The 20,490-nt window shown below is 41.3% G+C and overlaps 1 protein-coding gene across 1 annotated transcript; it reads right to left on the bottom strand.

Moving 5' to 3' along the window:
- Nucleotides 1–639: 639 nt before the first annotated feature.
- Nucleotides 640–20,487, bottom strand: LOC105478144 (trafficking protein particle complex subunit 2). The gene is made up of 3 exons (XM_071088539.1): nucleotides 20,300–20,487; nucleotides 7,839–7,950; nucleotides 640–4,656 (listed from the first exon to the last, which is right to left on the bottom strand). Exons 1-3 carry the CDS (start codon nucleotides 20,485–20,487, stop codon nucleotides 4,444–4,446), a joined length of 513 nt encoding a protein of 170 aa, XP_070944640.1. The 3' UTR covers nucleotides 640–4,443.
- Between the last annotated feature and the right edge of the window lie 3 nt (nucleotides 20,488–20,490).

Here is a 20,490-nt window from a genome sequence, read left to right as displayed (position 1 = left end):
ACTTCATCCCATTGCTCTTGTGTTCCAGAACCTTCAAGGGACATCACTTACCAGATTCAAGCTTTGCCAGCTTAGCTTTCCTCATGATCAGCATCTATCTATCAGCTGTCAATTCTACCCACGTGCCCAAGTGCTCTTCACACCTTCATGCCTGCAATGCTTTCCTGTGCAGCCTACCTTGGAGGTCCCACTCAATGCTCCACTTCCCTTCCAGCTCCTTTAAAGACTCACTCACACATGAAATTTGGCATTTAACTTTAGTAATATACTCACAAGTGTGTTACTAGTTCTTACCTCACCTTCACCAGCCTGGAGAAAAGGGTACCACTGTTGGGCAGCTGAGCCAAGTCTTCCCGCTCTCAATCACCCTGCTGCTCTTGGTTGGCCTGCATCACAGCCCTCTGGATGATATGCTCATTGAGGGTGGGGCCAACTATATAGAAAAAAATACTCATTTGCTGAAATTACTTCTAGATTTCTAGATGAGTATGTAAATTTTTCTGCTCCCAAAGCTCTGGCATCTAGTTTGAGTCGATCTGAGCTCTGTAACAGGTGAAGACATCATATTAGTTTGCACGCTATCAATAGGGGAGAGAGGACGAAAGCAGCACTTTAAAAATGGATATTAAACTACCACAATCTTGAAAAAACATCTTTATTTAAGAAATCAAATAGGGTAAAAATGATGCCATTTCACACAAGGATACAAGACAAAGCTTAGAATTACTTGCTCAAAAGTTACTCAGAATGGAACAAAATTGTTCAAGTGCTCCGAATTAGCACAGGTTGTATTACTTGCTTTCCAATGGACATTTACTATTTTACAGTAAGATCTACTTATCATAGGAACAAAGAGAAAATTCCCAGCCCCCTCTGGTGTATAACCTAAAAGGCTGAGTACAAATGTTAATGGATTCCAAACTTTTCTTTGACAACAGTACTAAAAATTGCATTACAACTTTTTACGAGTATCAACAGTTTACTGTCTGAGGGAAAGGAAATATAAGAATATAAAGTGACAGAAGCAACACACTTCACTGTGGCCTGCAACTGCTCCCAGCCTCCTATTTTATAAACATGATTCGGGTTCTCACATTATAGCAGGATCACTATTCCTAGCCTCTGGCAGAAGCGGACATGTGACACTTAGCACTGCACAAGTGTTTCTTTGGCTTCTTGAGTAGTGCTGTGTATACTGCCTATACATTTTTATAACATCTTTAAATGCATAACATCAATGTATGTGCTATCACATTTCACTCTCAACTGCAGAATATTTTAATTTTAAATTTATCTACCAAATCTTGACTATGACATTTATTTTTGGGTTGTTACATTAAGATCAACCTATCTGGGCCAGGCACGGTGGCTCACACCTGTAATCCCAGCACTTTGGGAGGGTGAGGCAGGAGAATTGCTTGAAGTCAGGAGGCAGAGGTTACAGTGAAACAACTGCCACTGCACTCCAACCTGGACGACAGAGCGAAACTCCATCTCAAAAAAAAACACAAAAGATCAACCTATCTGAATCGGGCAAGTCAAAAGCTTATTCCTGGCCGGGCACGGTAGCTCATGTCTGTAATCCTAGCACTTTGGGAGGCCGAGGCGGGTGGATCAACTGAGGTCAGGAGTTCGAAACCAGCCTGGCCAAAATGGCGAAACCCCGTCTCTACTAAAAACACAAAAATTAGCCAGGCGTGGTGGTGCACGCCTGTAATCCCAGCTATTTGGGAGGCTGAAGAAGGAGAATTGGTTGAACCCGGGAGGTGGAGGTTGCAGTGAGCCAAGATTGTGCCACTGCACTCCAGCCTGCACAACAAGAGCGAGACTCCATCTCATAAAAACAAACAAACAAACAAACAAAAACAAAAAAACAAAAAGCTTATTTCATGGCCAGGCGTGGTAGCTCACGCCTGTAATCCCAGCACTTGCCGAGACGGGTGGATCACGAGGTCAGGAGTTCAGGACCAGCCTGACCAATATGGTGAAACCCCATGTCTACTAAAAATACAAAAATTAGCTGGGTGTGGTGGCACGCACCTGTAGTCCCAGCTAGTCAGAGGCTGAGGCAGGAGAATCGCCTGAACCTGGGAGGCGGAGGTTGCAGTGAGCCAAGCAGAGCAAGACTCTGTCTCAAAAAAAAAAATCATGATTATTGATAATGAGCTCTTCATAAATAACACTGTTCACAAGGAAATACCAATTGATCTATTGATATGTGACATGAGACAGAATGTACTATTTTTAAATATAAAAGGAATTTCATTAGGTTTAGATAAGCTGAGAATACACAAGTTTTCCAGGCTATTTAATCAAGTAACTTACAATGTACACATTCCTGAGTATACACCATTGTGGTGACATCATTTATTTTGGAATTTTCTGCATTCAGCTTAAAAGGTGTTTCTTCCCAAGAAACTGAACTTTTCTGTCAAATGCACTTGATCGAATAGGAGAATTGGGTTCATAAAATGGATTCATTGAAAACTAGGAAAGAAGAAAGTATTAGTGAAGCAAAAAAGCTGACAAATCATAAGTCTCTGAAAGGAAATCATTTTAAAGTTTTAAATTAAAAACCAAAGACATTCAAAAGTCTAAAGACCACATTTTTAAGTTTTACTGAAAATGCTGCATTGTTAAATACTAACATCCTCTTAAGGAAATTTTTATTTTGGTGTTTTGGTTTTGAGAAGTATCTGGGGTAAAACTAATGGCAGTATGATAAATGTTGCCTATGTCAGTTAACTTTCAGGATTTACCCTGTGTGTGAAATACTCATATTCATTATAAATAAATGGATTAATCTTATGGCCCTTTGGCTACATAAAACAAAGTCTGCCATGTGCTCAGAGTTCAGAAAAAGCTACTCTTATATGGTAATCTTTTAACAATCAGATTTTTAATACTCTCCTTTAACACAAGACTGCTAAATGATCAGCTTCTCAAAGTAATTAGTGTATCATAACACGAGAGAAAATCATTAAATGGAATCACTAATAGGAAACGCATTGCTGATTTTTATACCTTAATCACTTGACATTGTTCATCTTTATAAGAGGGCTAAATATTACTACCTCTGACTAGGAATACTGTTAAATTGTATTACTGTGCTGATATGCAAGAAATTCTGTCCAAATACAGAACTTATTGAAATTATTAAAAACATACGGGCCAGGGATGGTGGCTCACGCTTGTAATCCCAGCACTTTGGGAGGCCAAGGCGGGTGGATCACTTGAGGTCAGGAGTTCGAGACCAGCCTGGCCAACATGGCAAAACCTCGTCTCTACTAAAAACAGAAAAATTAGCTGGGTGTGGTGGCGCACACCTGTAGTCTCAGCTACTTGGGAGGCTGAGGCAGGAGAATCGCTTGAACCAGGGAGGCAGAGGTTGCAGTGAGCTGAGATCATGCCACTGCATTCCAGCCTGGGTAACAAAGCAAGACTCTGTCTCCAAAACAAAACAAAACAAAACAACACACTGTTACCACTGCAGTGTAACCATGACGTTGTATTATTATTTTATTTTTCAAAATCAAGAAATGCAAGTGGCACCATTCTTCTTGAGTGGCTATTTGATCATATAAAAATCACTTCCTGCCAGTTTATGATCTGTATTAATTGCACTGTAACTTATTTGTAAAGTAGATGGAAACATTTTAAATTATGAAGTAATTTTCCCTTATATAGGCTGCTTCCTTGCTGTCTTTAGGGATCCCTAATAAAATCAGCTATGAGCACCAAGAGGTGAAGAATGAAACCAATTTACCTTCACAGTCATCTAAAGATAACTACCATGAGTTGTGTTCCTAAATACATATTCACCTGCCTGTGAAGACTTACCTGCAGAGAGAGTTGCCAGAGATAGTTCTGATGGGGGAAAGCTAGTCTGAAAGGTACACTGCAGCCTAAGGGAGTTACTTCGATAGGCCACTTTCCTGACAAAGGTCGAATCCTTTCTCATCAGATTTTAAAAATTATAGAACATACCATACCTTTATATATAAATCATAAACATCAGTAAAGAAGTTCTTTATTCCATCTTCTTGTCTTATGTCATGAAGCATAATAAACCTCATATGTGAAATAATTAAGGCACAATCCTTCTTAGAAACGAAAAACAAAAAACCAGTTCGTTGATACAATATTCTTCAAATTAGTCACATGCAGTGTATTTGTGATGGAAAAGTTGAATATATAAACTGGGTTTAAAATTAGCTTAGTTTTATCATAAAGAGAACATAAGCTTTCAAAGTTAGAAAATAACTATAAAATAAAGTAAAATAACCTTGATAGGGTCCAGATAAACTTTTTTTTGTGTATGAGACTTAGTTTTAAAATTAGCTATTAAAATGTTTTTCCCCCCTAAAAAAAGAAAAGTAGCCCCATAAATGGAAACTTACATTTTCACCTGACTGTGATGTCTACAGACTCAGAGCCTGGCATCTATGTTCCATGTTCTTCTGGTTTGTGAACCCAAACTTTAGTTATCTTTACTAAGAAGGTAAGGATATGCCCCGCAGTGACAAATGCTGACACAAACCACTCGTTGAACTTGTCCACAGTTTTCAAGTACATGTTGTTTGACAGCCACATGTTCTCATCTACGAGGTCGAGAGCAGCATGAGCTATGAACTGGTTCAGATGACGATGGTCATCCTAGATGACAGTGTGAGCAACCACAGATTAACATTTCCATATGACATCAAGAATGCTGACATTTCATTCTGTAAATTCTATAGATGGTTTTCTTGTGGGGAAAAAAACAGTTTGCTTTTATACTTTGTTACTGTCATGAGACTTACAAAAGATCTGTTTTCACATTATATTCTATTTTTAAATTTGATATCTAAATCTCAAAGAACAGAAACAGCCAATTAATAAATGAAATGTGTATACAGATGATTTATACAAAATCATTTATTCAAAATCTTTTTCATAGAAATTTTTTTTCATGCTTCAAGAAGGAAGTTACCAAATTCTGTAACCATTTAAACATGTAAAAAAAAGAATACTATGTTTAAAAAAAAAAAAACAAAAAACAAGATCCTGTGGAGAAGAGGTGCCATTCACACCAGGCTCAAGGTCTGGGAGGAAACGGAGAGGGCCCAGATTCCTGCACAATGGCACCAGGTAAGCAGTAGAGACAGTTGAAATGGTGCTTAAAACGGCCTGCCAGAGGCCTCTTTCCAGTGCATGGAGCTTACATGGCAGCGGGACCTGGAAGTAGTGGGAGGTGATGCTCAGCCCCAGCTGTGAGCAGTCGCCTGTGTCAACAGCAGGACACAGTCCTGTCAGAGCTGGGAGTGTCCTTTTCCTGGGCTGAAATGGCTTAAGTGAACAGAAGGTGGGACTGTCTGACCATAATGTGAAGAGGGAATTCACAACTTGGAATGCAGTCTTACCCTGATGTAATTCTTTGAAAATACATTTTTTGGCCAGGTACGGTGGCTTATGCTTGTAATCCTAGTACTTTCGGAGGCCAAGGCAGGTGGATCACCTGAGGTCAGGAGTTCGAGACCAGCCTGGCCAGTATGGTGAAATCCCGTCTCTACTAATACAAAAATTGTGGTGGTGCATGCCTGTAATCCCAGCTACTCGGGAGGCTGAAGCAACCCGGGAGGTGGAGGCTGCAGTGAGCCAAGAGCACACCATTGCGCTCCAGCCTAGGGGACAAGAGCAAAACTCCATCTCAAAAAAACCCAAACAAACCATTTTCCAAAGAATACCTCTGTTATGGGTTGAAGTGTTTCCTCTCCAAAATTCCTTTGTTGAAGTCCTAAGCAACAGTACCTCAGAATGTGGCCTTATTTGGAAAGAGGGTTGCTGCAGATGTGGCTAGCTAAGATGAGGTCACATTGGAGTAGGGTGGGCCCCTAATCCAATGGACTGGTGTATTCAGAAAAAGGGAACATTTAGAGATGCACACAGGGAGAAAAAATGCCACATGAAGGCTGGAGTTAAGCTGCCACAAGCCAAGGAACTCCCAGAAGCTGGGAGAGGGGCCTGGACAGACCCTTGTCTTAGTGCCTTCATAGGAAGCATGGCCCCACTGACATCTTGATTTCACATGGTGACCCTCAGAACTGAGACAATAAATTTCTGCTGTCCCAAGCCACTCAGTTTTTTGTACTTTGTTACAACAGCCACAGGAAACCAAGACGGCTTCCTTGCCAAGGAGGCTGTTCTCATGCCTGGGCTGGAGGAGGGCGGCCTGTTGCCCTGGAATCCCATGCGTAGTTAAAGCATGTTTTACTTCACTCATGTTGCCATGACAAAGCTAAGTGAATCCTTAGAGAAATGGCTGTTTTTATGTCTGGCTCACAGCAGTGTTTTCTTTTACAATGATGATCAATCCTGAAGAATTAGGAGCAAACTGAAAACGCTTTAAGAAAGTGAGTGGTAGCAGGAGAAAGAACTAAAATCAAGTTATGCAACAGAGTATTTTTATGTGTGCTTTGTCCAACACAAGGCCAGTGGAGTGCACAGAAATTACATACAAGTAGCTGCATCCCACAGAGCAATACTGGTACAGAGATACCTCAAAACAAGTTTTAATGAGTAGTGTTCTCATAATATGAGAAAATAATGTCACAACACCACCTCGTAGAGAATCCCTTAAACAAATGCCTATCTTATTTTGGTGGCAAGGCCCAAATAGTTGAAAAATATCATATATTATGCATTACAATTAACTCAAAACATCAGTTCCTTAAAGGACATTAAAGCCAATTTTTGGAGGTTGGGAGAAACATAGCAAACTTGTCAGCAATTTATTAGAAACAGAAATTGGAAAGAACTGGGCTCTTCTCATGTCAAAACTCTACAGGTCTGGGCCAGGTGTGGTGGCTCACATCTGCAATCCCGGCACTTTGGGAGGCCGAGGGCAGGCAGACCACCTGAGGTCAGGAGTTCAAGACCAGCCTGGGCAACATGGCGAAACCCTATCTCTACTAAAAATACAAAAATTAGCCTGGCATGGTGGTGCACACCTGTAATCCCAGCTACTTGGGAGGCTGAGACAGGAGAATTGCTTGAACCCAGGAGGCGGAGGTTGCAGTGAGCTGAGATCGTGTCACTGCACTTCAGTCTGGGTGACAGAGCAAGGCTCTGTCTCAAAAATAAATAAATAAATAAGTAAGATCCAAATGGTTTTATTTTAAGCATTTGGGATGGTAATCTTTCTTAAAATATATGGTCCATTTTCCTTGTCTCCAAAAAAAAAAAAAAAAATCTACAGGTCTGAACGGCAATATGTTCTCAAGCCAAGCTTGGTTTTTGGAACCATTCTTGACAAGAAAGTCAGATATTATCACCTCTGGTGCTGCTTTTGAGCTTCTTGTGTACAGCCAAGGTGTCACTGGGGAGGGGAGCATGCAGGCTCAACCTAGCCAGGAAGTGCTGCAGAATGCCCCTGAAGTGAGGTGCTGCAGGCCCACTGGCAGCAGGAAGACAGGGAAGTAAGGGGCTTTTCTAACTCAGTAGGTCCTGATGAAAAACGTGATTCATGAAAATAGCCTGGACTTTTATGGCATTTCAAGGCAGCAATCTGCTACAGGTGAACTATGTTTTTATGTGCTTAAGCAGCAGCAATTCATGGTGGGTGACATAGTGAACTGAGTATCATGGGAATGCCAGAGCGTCATGCTAGTCTGTGCTGAATTAAAGGATGAATAAACAACTCCAAGGACATTCCCTGGCTGGCTTCTATCAGTCTGTGGGACTCTACAGCAAGCCTCATTTAATTGTGGTGGATTTCAGTTACCTTATCTGTCCAGATCTTACAGTTCTAAAATAATATTATACCATATCATTACAATAGCATAAAAATTCTTACGTACTTTGGATTCTGCCTTCCCAGCTGGCAAAAACTCCATTTCAAAAACTGGATTATCATGGTGGCCAACAATTACAAAGTAGAAGCTCCCAGACATGGTCTTCAATATATGGCTCCTAATTAAGTGAAAAATGGTACATATTTTTAGTAGTCAATCTTCAAATTAAAAAATGACTAATGGGAAGTGTAGAATTCCTTTTTTAACTTAAACCTGACATTGTAGAGGAAGATGCTACTAAGCTTGGCACAGTTTCCAGTATACTAGTGAAGATATGTAGCTTCCGGAATAAACAAATTATATATCTGTGATATGTCCTGTAGAATCTAATGTATTTTCATAAGGAAACTGGAAGACCTCTAACATGAAATCACTAAGACAACAGTCTCATGATCTGAAAGTATGGCTCATTTAGCTCAAGGGGCCCTGAGTGTCTGGTCGAGTAAGCCAGGCTTCACTTGGACTGGACCAGTTAGCAGCACAAACACCTAGAAGGATTAACAGAAGGTGGTGGTAAGTCAAGGATAATACAGAGTAGTGGGAAGACCAATGAAGTCATTAGCTTGCCTTAGAAATTTCCAGGAAGCATCCGTCGGGGGAAACTAAAACCAACTCTACCTCATGTCACTTACCTAGAAAGGAGAGACACTGTAGCACTGATCCACAGACTGCGTGTGCTGTATTTGTCTTCTTTCTACTTGAAGTATGCATGCTATAAATCTAAGTCTTTGCAAATCTAAGGGTCTATGATATGCCTCTTTATACACCAATTTATAAGAAAGGAAGAGTTTTGTATTCTAGAAAAGATGGAAGAAATAATCCATAAAGGAAGACATTCTGAGGCACTGAGAGATCTTGGAACTAAGTTTAACACATTGGGCAGGGTGCAGTGGCTCACACCTGTAATCCCAGCACTTTGGAGGGCTGAGGTGGGCAGATTGCTTCAGCCCAGGAGTTTAAGACCAGCCTGGGCAACATGGTGAAACCCCATCTCTACATGAAATACAAAAATTAGCCAGGCATGGTGGTATGTGCCTGTAGTTCCAGCTACTCAGGAGGCTGACGCAGGAGGATCACCTGAACCCAGGGAGGTCAAGGCTGCAGTGAACCGAGATCGCACCACTGCACTCCAGCCTAAGTGACAAAATGAGACCCTGTCTCAAAAAAAACCCAAAAAAACAAAAACAAAAAAGTTCAACAGATTGGCAAAAGAAATAAAACTACGAGAAACTGGGGAAAAAAACATAAGTGATTCCATGGCTTTTAGCACAGATAATTGAATCTAGATGAATGATGGATGGGTGGGGGCATGGATGGATTTACCCCAAGGTAACCCCATGGTGTATATTTTTAATACAAGGACTTTGGAGTCAAACAAAGTTAGGTTCAGGTCTAGCTCTACTACTTACTGGCAATGGGACCACAGGCAGTCCTTAATTTCCTAATGTCAGTTTTCTCATCTGTAAAATAGTGATAACACTGTAGCACCTTATGGTGCACTTATGAGGATCACACAATCTAATGCATGTAAAGCACCTGGCACAGTGTCTGACTCACAGTACCTGCTCAATTAATGTTATCTAGAATAACATGGAAGACTGTATGCACACTGGGATGTGGTGACTAGTAACTTCTCAACATGGAGTGGAAATCAAGTAAACCGGAAGTTACAGTCAGTCTCCTGGAACATACATCTGAGGTGTGTTAGAAGCCAAGACGTATCAAGCCTCATTGGGCCTTCTGCTGATTCACACAGAACACACAATGAAATCAGAAGAAATCTGATATGTACTTGCTAATGAATGACACATTTTATAAAGGAAATCAAGGCACAGCTGGCACTTTTAACTCTAGAATTGGAAGGTCATAACTGGGGAAGAAAAGGCAGATCAGAGACTCTTGGCGTGATGAAGTAGGATTTAAAATGCTATTTGGGGCAGGGGTGGAGGGGTGGGGGACTATAGACTGCAGGCCAAATCTAGCCTTGCCCATCCTTTTGCGACCATCTAAGGTTGCTCTCACACTTCAATGGCAGAGTTAAGCACCTGTGACACAGACCAGCCGCCCCACAAAGCCAACAATATTTACTATCTGGCCCTTTAAAGAAAATGTTTGCCCCTGTTTTAGGGGTAAGATGAGAAAAAGGTCCAAACAGAAAAAGTGGATAATAAAGACAAGCTGGAATGATAAAAAAGCTATGCAAAACTAGAAGAACTGGCAATAATTCTCCAAAGTGAAGGGAAGAAGGAGGGAGTTGAAATTTGAACAAAGTAAACAATGATATCATGAATTCTTCCTGGACTAGATTTCAGAGCTGGAGTCTGCCAAGGGAAGGGCTTCTTACTTTCTTCAGCACATTTAAGCAGCAGCAAAAACAAAACAAAACAAAAAAAAAACATAAGGAAATATATGTACATATATGTATAAGCGAGATAACATGCATCCCCACACTCACCTCTATATGGAAAGCCACAAATGGGCAAGCAGCATGGCACTAAGTCAGCAGACAGAAAGGGAACTCAAAGACCGACTGCATGAGGATGCTGTTACCAACTACCCAGCTGCACAGAAGATGAGACAGAGCTTTCTTTATATATATTCCGTGCTTGATTTCAGCTGCCAATTATTTGATTTTGTAAACAGCTAAAAAAGCAAGAAGGGCTGTAGCTTTTCATTCACTTCCGCCAAGAAAAAACTGACAGGTGAAGTGGAAGAACTGAATTCACCCTGGGAGAAAAAGACCCCATTATCTCGGGAGGGGAACAGCTGCAATCACTTAGCAAATACTTGAGGGTATCCAGCAAAGGTAAGACATACACTAGGATTCTGTGCTGTCCAATCTATGGAACTTTGTGCGAGGACGGACATGTTCTACACTTGTGCTGTCCAATATGGGAGCTAGTGTGCATTAGAAATGTGGCTAGTGTGGGCCGGGCATGGTGGCTTATGCCTGTAATCCCAGCACTTTGGGAGGCCGAGGCGGGAGGATCATGAGGTTAGGAGATTGAGACCATCCTGGCTAACACAGTGAAACCCCGTCCATATTAAAAATACAAAAAATTAGCCGGGTGTGGTGGTGGTGGGTGCCTGTAGTCCCAGCTACTTGGGAGGCTGAGGCAGAAGAATGGCATGAACCCAGGAGGCAGAGCTTGCAGTGAGCCAAGATCATGCCACTGCACACTTCAGCCTGGTGACAGAGTGAGACTCCATCTCAAAAAAAAAAAAAAAGAAAGAAAGAAAGAAAGAAAGAAATGTGGCTAGTGAGATTGTAGAACTGAATTTTAATTAAACAAAAGTGGCTAGTGGCTACAGTACTAGACAGCATGGGTCTACATCAATGATTCCAAACTAGTGGCACAATCATATGCCCCTCTGGGACAAAGCTTCCAAAGGAAGGATTAGGCAGCAATATTTGCTGTTCTGCAGCCTCCACTGGTGATACCCAGGCAAACAGAGTCTGGAGTGGACCTCCAGCAAACTCCAGCAGACCTGCAGCTGAGGGATCTGTTAGAAGGAAAACTAACAAACAGAAAGGAATAGCATCAACATCAACAAAAAGGACATCTACACCAAAGCCCCATCTGTAGGTCACCAACATCAAAGACCAAAGGTAGATAAAACCACAAAGATGGGGAGAAACCAGAACAGAAAAGCTGAAAATTCTAAAAGTCACAGCACCTCTTCTCCAAAGGATCGCAGCTCCTTGCCAGCAACGGAACAAAGCTGGATGGAGAATGACTTTGATGAGTTGACAGAATTAGGCTTCAGAAGGTCAGTAATAACAAACTTCTCCGAGCAAAAGAAGCATGTTTGAACCCATCGCAAGGAAGATAAAAACCTTGAAAAAAGGTTAGATGAATGGCTAACTAGAATAAACAGTGTAGAGAAGACCTTAAATGACCTGATGGGGCTGAAAACCATGGCACAAGAACTTCATGACGCATGCACAAGCTTCAATAGCCGATTTGATCAAGTGGAAGAAAGGGTATCAGCGATTGAAGATAAAATTAACAAAATAAAGCGAGAAAACAAGGTTAGAGAAAAAAGAGTAAAAAGAAATAAAGCCTCCAAGAAATATGGGACTATGTGAAAAGACCATATCTACGTTTGATTGGTGTACCTGAAAGTGATGGGGAGAATGGAACCAAGTTGGAAAACACTCTTCAGGATATTATCCAGGAGAACTTCCCCAACCTAGCAAGGCAGGCCAACATTCAAATTCAGGAAATACAGAGAACACCACAAAGAGAAGAGCAACCCCAAGACACATAATTGTCAGATTCACCAATGTTGAAATGAAGGAAAAAATGTTAAGGGCAGCTAGAGAGAAAGGTCGAGTTACCCAACAAGGGAAACCCATCAGACTAACAGCAGATCTCTCAGCAGAAACACTACAAGCCAGAAGAGAGTGGGGGCCAATATTCAACATTCTTAAAGAAAAGAATTTTCAACCCAGAATTTCATATCCAGCCAAACTAAGCTTCATAAGTGAAGGAGAAATAAAATCCTTTACAGACAAGGAAATGCTGAGAGATTTTATCACCACCAGGCCTGCCTTACAAGAGCTCCTGAAGGAAGCACTAAACATGGAAAGAAACAACCGGTACCAGCCACTGCAAAAACAGGCCAAATTGTGAAGACCATCAATGCTATGAAGAAACTGCATCAATTAACAGGCAAAATAACCAGCGAACATCATGATGACAGGATCAAATTCACACATAAAAATATTAACCTTAAATGTAAATGGGCTAAATACCCCAATTAAAAGACACAGACTGCCAAATTGGATAAAGAATCAAGACCCATCAGTGTGCTGTATTCAGGAAACCCATCTGATGTGCAGACACATACAGGCTCAAAATAAAGGGATGGAGGAAGATCTACCAAGCAAATGGAAAGCACAAAAAAGCAGGGGTTGCAATCCTAGTCTCTGATAAAACAGTCTCTGTTTTAAACCAAAACAAAGATCAAAAGAGACAAAGAAGGCCATTACATAATGGTAAAGGGATCAATTCAACAAGAAGAGCTAACTATCCTAAATATATATGCACCCAATACAGAAGCACCCAGATTCAGCAAGTCCTTAGAGACGTACAAAGAGACTTAGACTCCCACACAATAATAAGGGGAGACTTTTAACACACCATTGTCAATATCAGACAGATCAACAAGACAGAAGGTTAACAAGGATATCCAGGACTTGAACTCAGCTCTGCACCAAGCAGACCTAATAGACATCTATAGAACTCTCCACGCCAAATCAACAGAATATACATTCTTCTCAGCACCACATATCACATATTCTAAAATTGGTCACATAATTGGAAGTAACACACTGCTCAGCAAATGTAAAAGAACACAAATCACAACAAAGTGTCTCTCAGACCACAGTGCAATCAAATTAGAACTCGGGATTAAAAACCTCACTCAAAACTGCACAACTACATGGAAATTGAACAACTTGCTCCTGAATGACTACTGGGTAAATAACGAAATGAAGGCACAAATAAAGTTGTTCTTTGAAACCAATGAAAACAAAGACACAATGTACCAGAATCTCTGGGATACATTTAAAGCAGTGTGTAGAGGGAAATTTATAGCACTAAATGCCCACAACAGAAAGTGGGAAAGATCTAAAATCGACACCCTAACATCACAATTAAAAGAACTAGAGAAGCAAGAGCAAACAAATTCAAAAGCTAGCAGAAGACAAGAAATAACTAAGATCAGAGCAGAACTGAAAGAGATAAAGACACAAAGAACCCTTTAAAAAAAATCAATGAATCCAGGAGCTGGCTTTTTGAAACGATCAACAAAATTGATAGACCACTAGGCAAGACTAATAAAGAAGAAAATAGAGAAAAATCAGATAGATGCAATAAAAAATGATAAAGGGGATATCACCACCAATCCCACAGAAATACAAACTACCATCAGAGAATACTATAAACACCTCTACGCAAATAAACTAGAAAATCTAGAAGAAATGGATAAATGCCTGGACACATACACCCACCCACGACTAAATCAGGAAGAAGCTGAATCCCTGAATAGACCAATAACAGGCTCTGAAATCGAGGCAATAATTAATAGCCTACCAACCAAAAAAAGTCCAGGACCAGACAGATTCACAGCCAAATTCTACCAGAGGTACAAAGAGGAGCTGGTACCATTCCTTCTGAAACTATTCCAATCAACAGAAAAAGAGGGAATCCTCCCTAACTCATTTTATGAGGCCAACATCATCCTGATACCAAAGCCTGACAGAGACACAACAAAAAAAGAGAATTTTAGACCAGTATCCCCGATGAACATCGATGCAAAAATCCTCAATAAAATACTGGCAAACCAAATCCAGCAGCACAGCAAAAAGCTTATCCACCATGATCAGGTCGGCTTCATCCCTGGGATGCAAGGTTGGTTCAACATATGCAAATCAATAAACATAATCCATCACATAAACAGAACCAACGACAAAAACCACATGATTATCTCAATAGATGCAGAAAAGGCCTTCAACAAAATTCAACAGCCCTTCATGCTAAAAACTCTCAATAAACTAGGAATTGATGGAACATATCTCAAAATAATAAAAGGTATTTATGACAAACCCACAGCCAATATCATACTGAATGGGCAAAAACTAGAAGCATTCCCTTTGAAAACCGGCACAAGACAAGGATGCCCTCTCTCACCACTCCTATTCAACATAGTGTTGGAAGTTCTGGCCAGGGCAATCAGGCAAAAGAAAGAAAGAAAGGGTATTCATTTAGGAAAAGAGGAAGTCAAATTGTCCCTGTTTGAAGATGACATGATTGTATATTTAGAAAACTCCATCATCTCAGTCCAAAATCTCCTTAAGCTGATAAGCAGCTTCAGCAAAGTCTCAGGATACAAAATCAATATGCAAAAATCACAAGCATTCCTATACACCAATAACAGACAGAGAGTCAAAGCATGAGTGAACATTCCCATTCACAATTGCTACAGAGAGAATAAAATACCTAGGAATCCAACTTACAAGGGATGTGAAGGACCTCTTCAAGGAGAACTACAAACCACTGCTCAATGAAATAAAAGAGGACACAAACAAATGGAAGAACATTCCATGCTCATGGATAGGAAGAATCAATATCATGAAAATGGCCATACTGCCCAAGGGTAATTTATAGATTCACTGCCATCCCCATCAAGCTACCAATGATTTTCTTCACAGAATTGGAAAAAACTACTTTAAAGTTCATATGGAACCAAAGAAGAGCCCAGTGACATTGCCAAGACAATCCTAAGCAAAAAGAACAAAGCTGGAGGCATCACACTACCTAACTTCAAACCATACAAGGCTACAGTAACCAAAACAGCATGGTACTGGTACCGAAACACCATCTGATCTTTGACAAATCTGACAAAAACAAGAAATGGGGAAAGGATTCCCTATTTAACAAATGGTGCTAGGAAAACTGGCTAGCCATATGTAGAAAGCTGAAACTGGATCCCTTCCTTATACCTTATACAAAAATTAATTCAAGATGGATTAAAGACTTAAATGTTAGGGCCAGGTGCGGTGGCTCAAGCCTGTAATCCCAACACTTTGGGAGGCTGAGAGGCTGAGGTGGGTGGATCACCTGAGGTCAGGAGTTCGAGACCAGCCTGACCAACATGGACAAACCCTGTCTCTACTAAAAATATAAAATTAGCTGGGCGTGGTGGCACATGCCTGTAATCCCTGCTACTTGGGAGGCTGAGGCAGGAGAATTGCTTGAATCCAGGAGGTGGAGGTTGTGGTGAGTCGAGATTGCACCATTGCACTCCAGCCTGGGCAACAAGAGCAAAACTTCATTTCAAAGAAAAAAAAAAAAAACTTAAATGTTAGACCTAAAACCATAAAAACCCTAGAAGAAAACCTAGGCAATACCATTCAGGACACAGGCATGGACAAGGACTTCATGACTAAAACACCAAAAGCAAAGCCAACAAAAGCCAAAATAGACAAATGGGATCTAATTAAACTAAAGAGCTTCTGCATGGCAAAAGAAACTACCATCAGAGTGAACAGGCAGCCTACAGAATGGGAGAAAATTTTTGCAATCTACCCATCTGACAAAGGGCTAATATCCAGAATCTACAAAGAACTCAAACAAATTTACAAGAAAAAAACAATCCCATCAAAAAGTGGGCAAAGGATATGAACAGACACTTCTCTAAAGAAGACATCTATGCAGCCAACAGACACATGAAAAAATTCTCATCATCACTGGTCATTAGAGAAATGCAAATGAAAACCACAAAGAGATACCATCTCATGCCAGTTAGAATGGCAATCATTAAAAAGTCAGGAAATAACAGATGGAGAGGATGTGGAGAAATAGGAACGCTTTCACACTGTTGGTGGGACTGTAAACTAGTTCAATCATTGTGGAAGACAGTGTGGCGATTCCTCAAGGATCTAGAACTAGAAATACCATTTGACCCAGCAATCCCATTGCTGGGTATATATCCAAAGGATTATAAATCATGCTACTATAAAGACACACACACACCTACGTTTATTGTGGCACTATTCACAATAGCAAAGACTTGGAACGAACCCAAATGTCCATCAATGATAGACTGGATTAAGAAAATGTGGCACATATACACCATGGAATACTATGCAGCCATAAAAAAGGATGAGTTCACGTCCTTTGCAGGGACATTGATGAAGCTGGAAACCATCATTCTCAGGAAACTATCACAAGGACAGAAAATCAAACACTGCACATTCTCACTCATAGGTGGGAACTGAACAATGAGATCACTTGGACACAGAGCAGGGAACATCACGCACCGGGGCCTCTCGAGGGGTGGGGGGCTGGGGGAGGGATAGCATTAGGAGAAATACCTAATGTAAATGACAAGTTGATGGGTGCAGTAAACCAACATGGCACATGTATACCTATGTATCAAACCTGCATGTTGTGCACATGTACTCTAGAACTTAAAGTATAATTTAAAAAAAAAGAAAAGAAAACATCTAGCTATTTCAATAAATCCAAGTTGTCAGGTCCTGACAAATTATATACCTTGGGTTAACAAATGTGATTGCGTAACTTCTGATCAATGACATTTGAGAAATTGCAAGAAAAATGCCATATCATCCGCTAGGTTAAATGCTATTCCTATTTTCAGAAACAGGAAAAAGGCTTATCTCCTAGTCTATAACAGGGTACATTCAGAGCGACTAGAACACCAACAGAAACATGTATTAAATGCTTATTTTCAGTCAGATGCCATGCCAGGCACTTTTATTATACATTAACTCATTTAATGTGAATCCCTAGATAAAAACAGATTATTATTTATTCATATACTCCTGGTTGTACTAGAACAAGTCATGCCAAACTTACATTTTTTTGTTTCTGAAGGGAGATACGGTAGGTAAACAGAAAGTCATTTTATGAAATATTTTGGTATCTACCTAAGAACAAACTGGAGTCCTGGAGCCTGGGTGAAAATACAGAGTCTTGCTAGAATGTTGCCCTCCATGAGAGCAGATACACCATTTGTCTTGTTCACTGTGGTATCCCTAGAGGTACAACAGTGCCAGGGACCCAAAAAACACTCATTATTTGCTGAATGAGAGATGGCTCACAGCTGACTTGAGTGTCAATACTCGGAGAACGTTCATTGGGTGCTCCATGTCAATTTATGGCACAGGGTCTCTAGGAAGGCTTTGAGGTTGACCTTAACCCAGTTTAGCTCAGTATTTTAATAAATATCTTGAATGAAGATAACTTATCACATTCAAAGGTAACACCAAGGGCAGCTAACTTATTAGAAGGCAGAAGTTAGGATTTAAAAAGATCTCCATGGCTAGGAGAGCTAGGTGAAATTAACAAGATAGAAGTTAAGAGGATAAGAAAGAAAGCCTTGTACTTGGGATTAAAAATTAACTGTACAAAAGGACAAGGGAAATCTAGATTAAGAACAGTTCATCTATATCAACCCAAAAGTTCTGCAAGCTCAGTAAGAGGCAAAAGTCTGACAGGTTTGTCAAAAAAGCTAATGCAATTCTAGGTGGTATTAAGAGCAAGGTCGGGGAGAATGCTGATGTCCTCTTCAATAATATTATCATCTTTGGGGAAGGTACTCAGTTCTGGGAATCATATTGTAAAAGGATCCGTAACTCTGTGTGTTACAGGGGAGGGGAGGGCAGGATCTAGGCTAGGAAATGCTCTGGAAACCAGACAAGAGCAACTGAAGGAAAGAGGATGTTTAAACGGGGCGGGGGAGACTTTTTGGGGTGGAAAGGGAGCGGGGTACAGCACAGTACTATCTTTAAATACAGTAAGCTATCTAATGAAAAAGCGACTTGGCTAGGGATGGCAAATGAGTTTCCTTTCATGAGCGAATTCTAATCAACTGGTAGTGACTGCCAGGAACTGGTGCTGAGAAAGATTCTGAGCCTAAGTGTGGTCAGCAGGAAAGAATGCTGTGATCAATTATCCATGCCTGCTATGAATTTGGGGAAGTGCAGTGCCTACAGGAGGGCCAAGTATTTGCTGACTCTGGACTATACAGACTTATTCCAAACCATTCCATAGGCCAAGCCCAGGACTGCTCATTTGAAGTCACTGGGAAACTAGAAACTAAGGGGTGGCTGGCACAGCACCAGTGCCAGAGTGGCAAGATGCTCAATGAACTTGGAAGTCCCTTCTCATTTTAAGTTGCAGGCAAATGCAAGATAAAACTCATGGACTCCAGTTCCAAAGACATCCATTTTTGTAGCAAGCCTCCTTACAGCCTCCATAGAAGAGCTGCTAGAAAAACTGCCCTGTGCTCCTGACAGCAGTGGTTTCAGTTGTTCCACAGACCTGGGGTCATGAGACTAAACTGGTGTGGCATGGGATATGTCTATTGCCATGAGGAGGGGCAGTAGGAATACTACTGACAGGTCTCTAATGTGACATTTTCCTATTAGTATTATAAGCAATTCTCTCACCCCTTAGAAGTTATGCTAGGTTTTCGAGAACATTTTATCTAATTATATTCATGTATTTAACTGTGGGACCAAAGGTGGGGGTGGAAGTGAGGGGGTCTTCAGGAACATTTTTTTTTTAAACCAGTGGACAAGCGATTCTACTTAACATTTACAACATATCAACATCTTTTCAGAACACTATTTTCATCATTCCACTCAAAAGCCTTGATGCATCTCAGCTACAGGATCATGTACTAGTACTCAAAACAGAGTCCCACATTGCTCCACATGTCTTTTCTCAGCCCTGTTGTTCCACCTCTGCTAGCGTTGACTCGTTTACTTATTTTTTCTCCCAAATTCACTTTGACTGTATCCAGTTCAGAGCTGCTATTATTTCTCTCTTCATGCCTGGAATGTTCTCCTTGATTCTGTCTGCAACTACTACCCATCCTTTAAAATCCAACTAAGCCTCTCCTCCTCTTCAATTGTTTCCAACAAAAACCTACAGGTTCTCCACCTCCTATGAAGTCCTGTCACTCTTACTGCCTCTTAAATACTTTTAAGTTTTTCACAGCCAGAGATCAAAACTCATTGTACTCATCTTCAATGCTGTACACAAACCTGACATCCAATTTTGTCCTCACAGGACTTAGATACCGTATAAGGCTTATATTCCCAGCACACAACTCTGGAATCAGGCTAGATTCCTCACTGCCCCCAAGAAGATCGTGGCTTTTTGTTTTCTTTTAATGATTCCTTTGCTCATTTTTCCCCTTCCTGTGATGTTCTCCTTTTTGCTTACCACCCGAATCCTACCCATCAAGGCCCTGATAAAGTCACTCTTTTTCCACAGAGATGATCTGGATTACTTCCATCTTCAACCACCTGCCCTTTAAACTCTTTATCCAGTCTACAATGCATCTTAGTTCTTGTTCAATTCTCTGGCCGTAACATTTTCATTATTGCTTCTGAGAGGTTTGGTTCTTTTTCTTTCTAATTACATTTAAGCATCATGAGGACCGGCTCACCTTTACCTCACAGCACACAATGGTTGGTACTCTAAAACGTTTAGCTCTGTGGATCTCAACCCGGAGCGATCTTGCTTCCAAGAGGACATCTGGCAATATCTGGAGACATCTTTGGTTGTCACACTTGGGGGAGAAGGTGATACTGACAAAATAGAGAGCAAGGATACAGCTAAACCTACAATGCACAGGGCAGCCTCCCAAAATAAAGAATCTTCCGGCTCCAAAAGGCAACAGTGCCGCCGTTAAGAAACCCTGGGTTAGCTGAATGACCCCGTGAACCGCGAAACCACAGCCCCCGAGAGAGCGGACGTTTGCAGGTGGAAGGGCCGCGCGGATGAGCTGGCGGAGGGCTGGCAGGTCCGGCCCGGCCACCCCGGGGAGGGGTGGAGGTACAGGACCAACATCCGCGTCACGCAGGGGCTAGGAAGTCCTCCAGGGACTCAAAACACCCACCCCCTACTCGCTCCATTCCCTACCTGCAGCCGGAGGCCGACAACGGAAACGCAACGTCAGTTTCCGCGGAAGACACCCCGGCTCCGCATCCGCAGCCAGAACGCCTAAGCAGTTCTCGCGATACCCTGGGATGTGCTCTCGCGATACCCTGGGATGTGCTCTCGCGATACGTAGGTGGAGCTTCCGGCCGGTGCTGGGCAACCGAGCGCATGCG

The sequence above is a fragment of the Macaca nemestrina genome, chromosome X (genome assembly GCF_043159975.1).
Source record: "Macaca nemestrina isolate mMacNem1 chromosome X, mMacNem.hap1, whole genome shotgun sequence".
Taxonomy (NCBI): Eukaryota; Metazoa; Chordata; class Mammalia; order Primates; family Cercopithecidae; genus Macaca; species Macaca nemestrina.
The sequence above is the reverse complement of the archived record's forward strand: the minus strand, read 5'-3'. Positions and strand labels throughout refer to the sequence as shown.

What these genes read in the sequence shown, in the direction of transcription:
- LOC105478144 (XM_071088539.1), bottom strand. Translation starts at nt 20,487, where the DNA reads ATGCGCTCGGTTGCCCAGCACCGGCCGGAAGCTCCACCTACGTATCGC. An exon ending in TTGTCGGCCTCCGGCTGCAG is followed by an intron (nt 7,951 to 20,299) that starts GTAGGGAATGGA and finishes TCACTTAATTAG; the next exon opens with GAGCCATATATTGAAGACCA. An exon ending in CTGGGAAGGCAGAATCCAAA is followed by an intron (nt 4,657 to 7,838) that starts GTACGTAAGAAT and finishes ACTGTCATCTAG; the next exon opens with GATGACCATCGTCATCTGAA.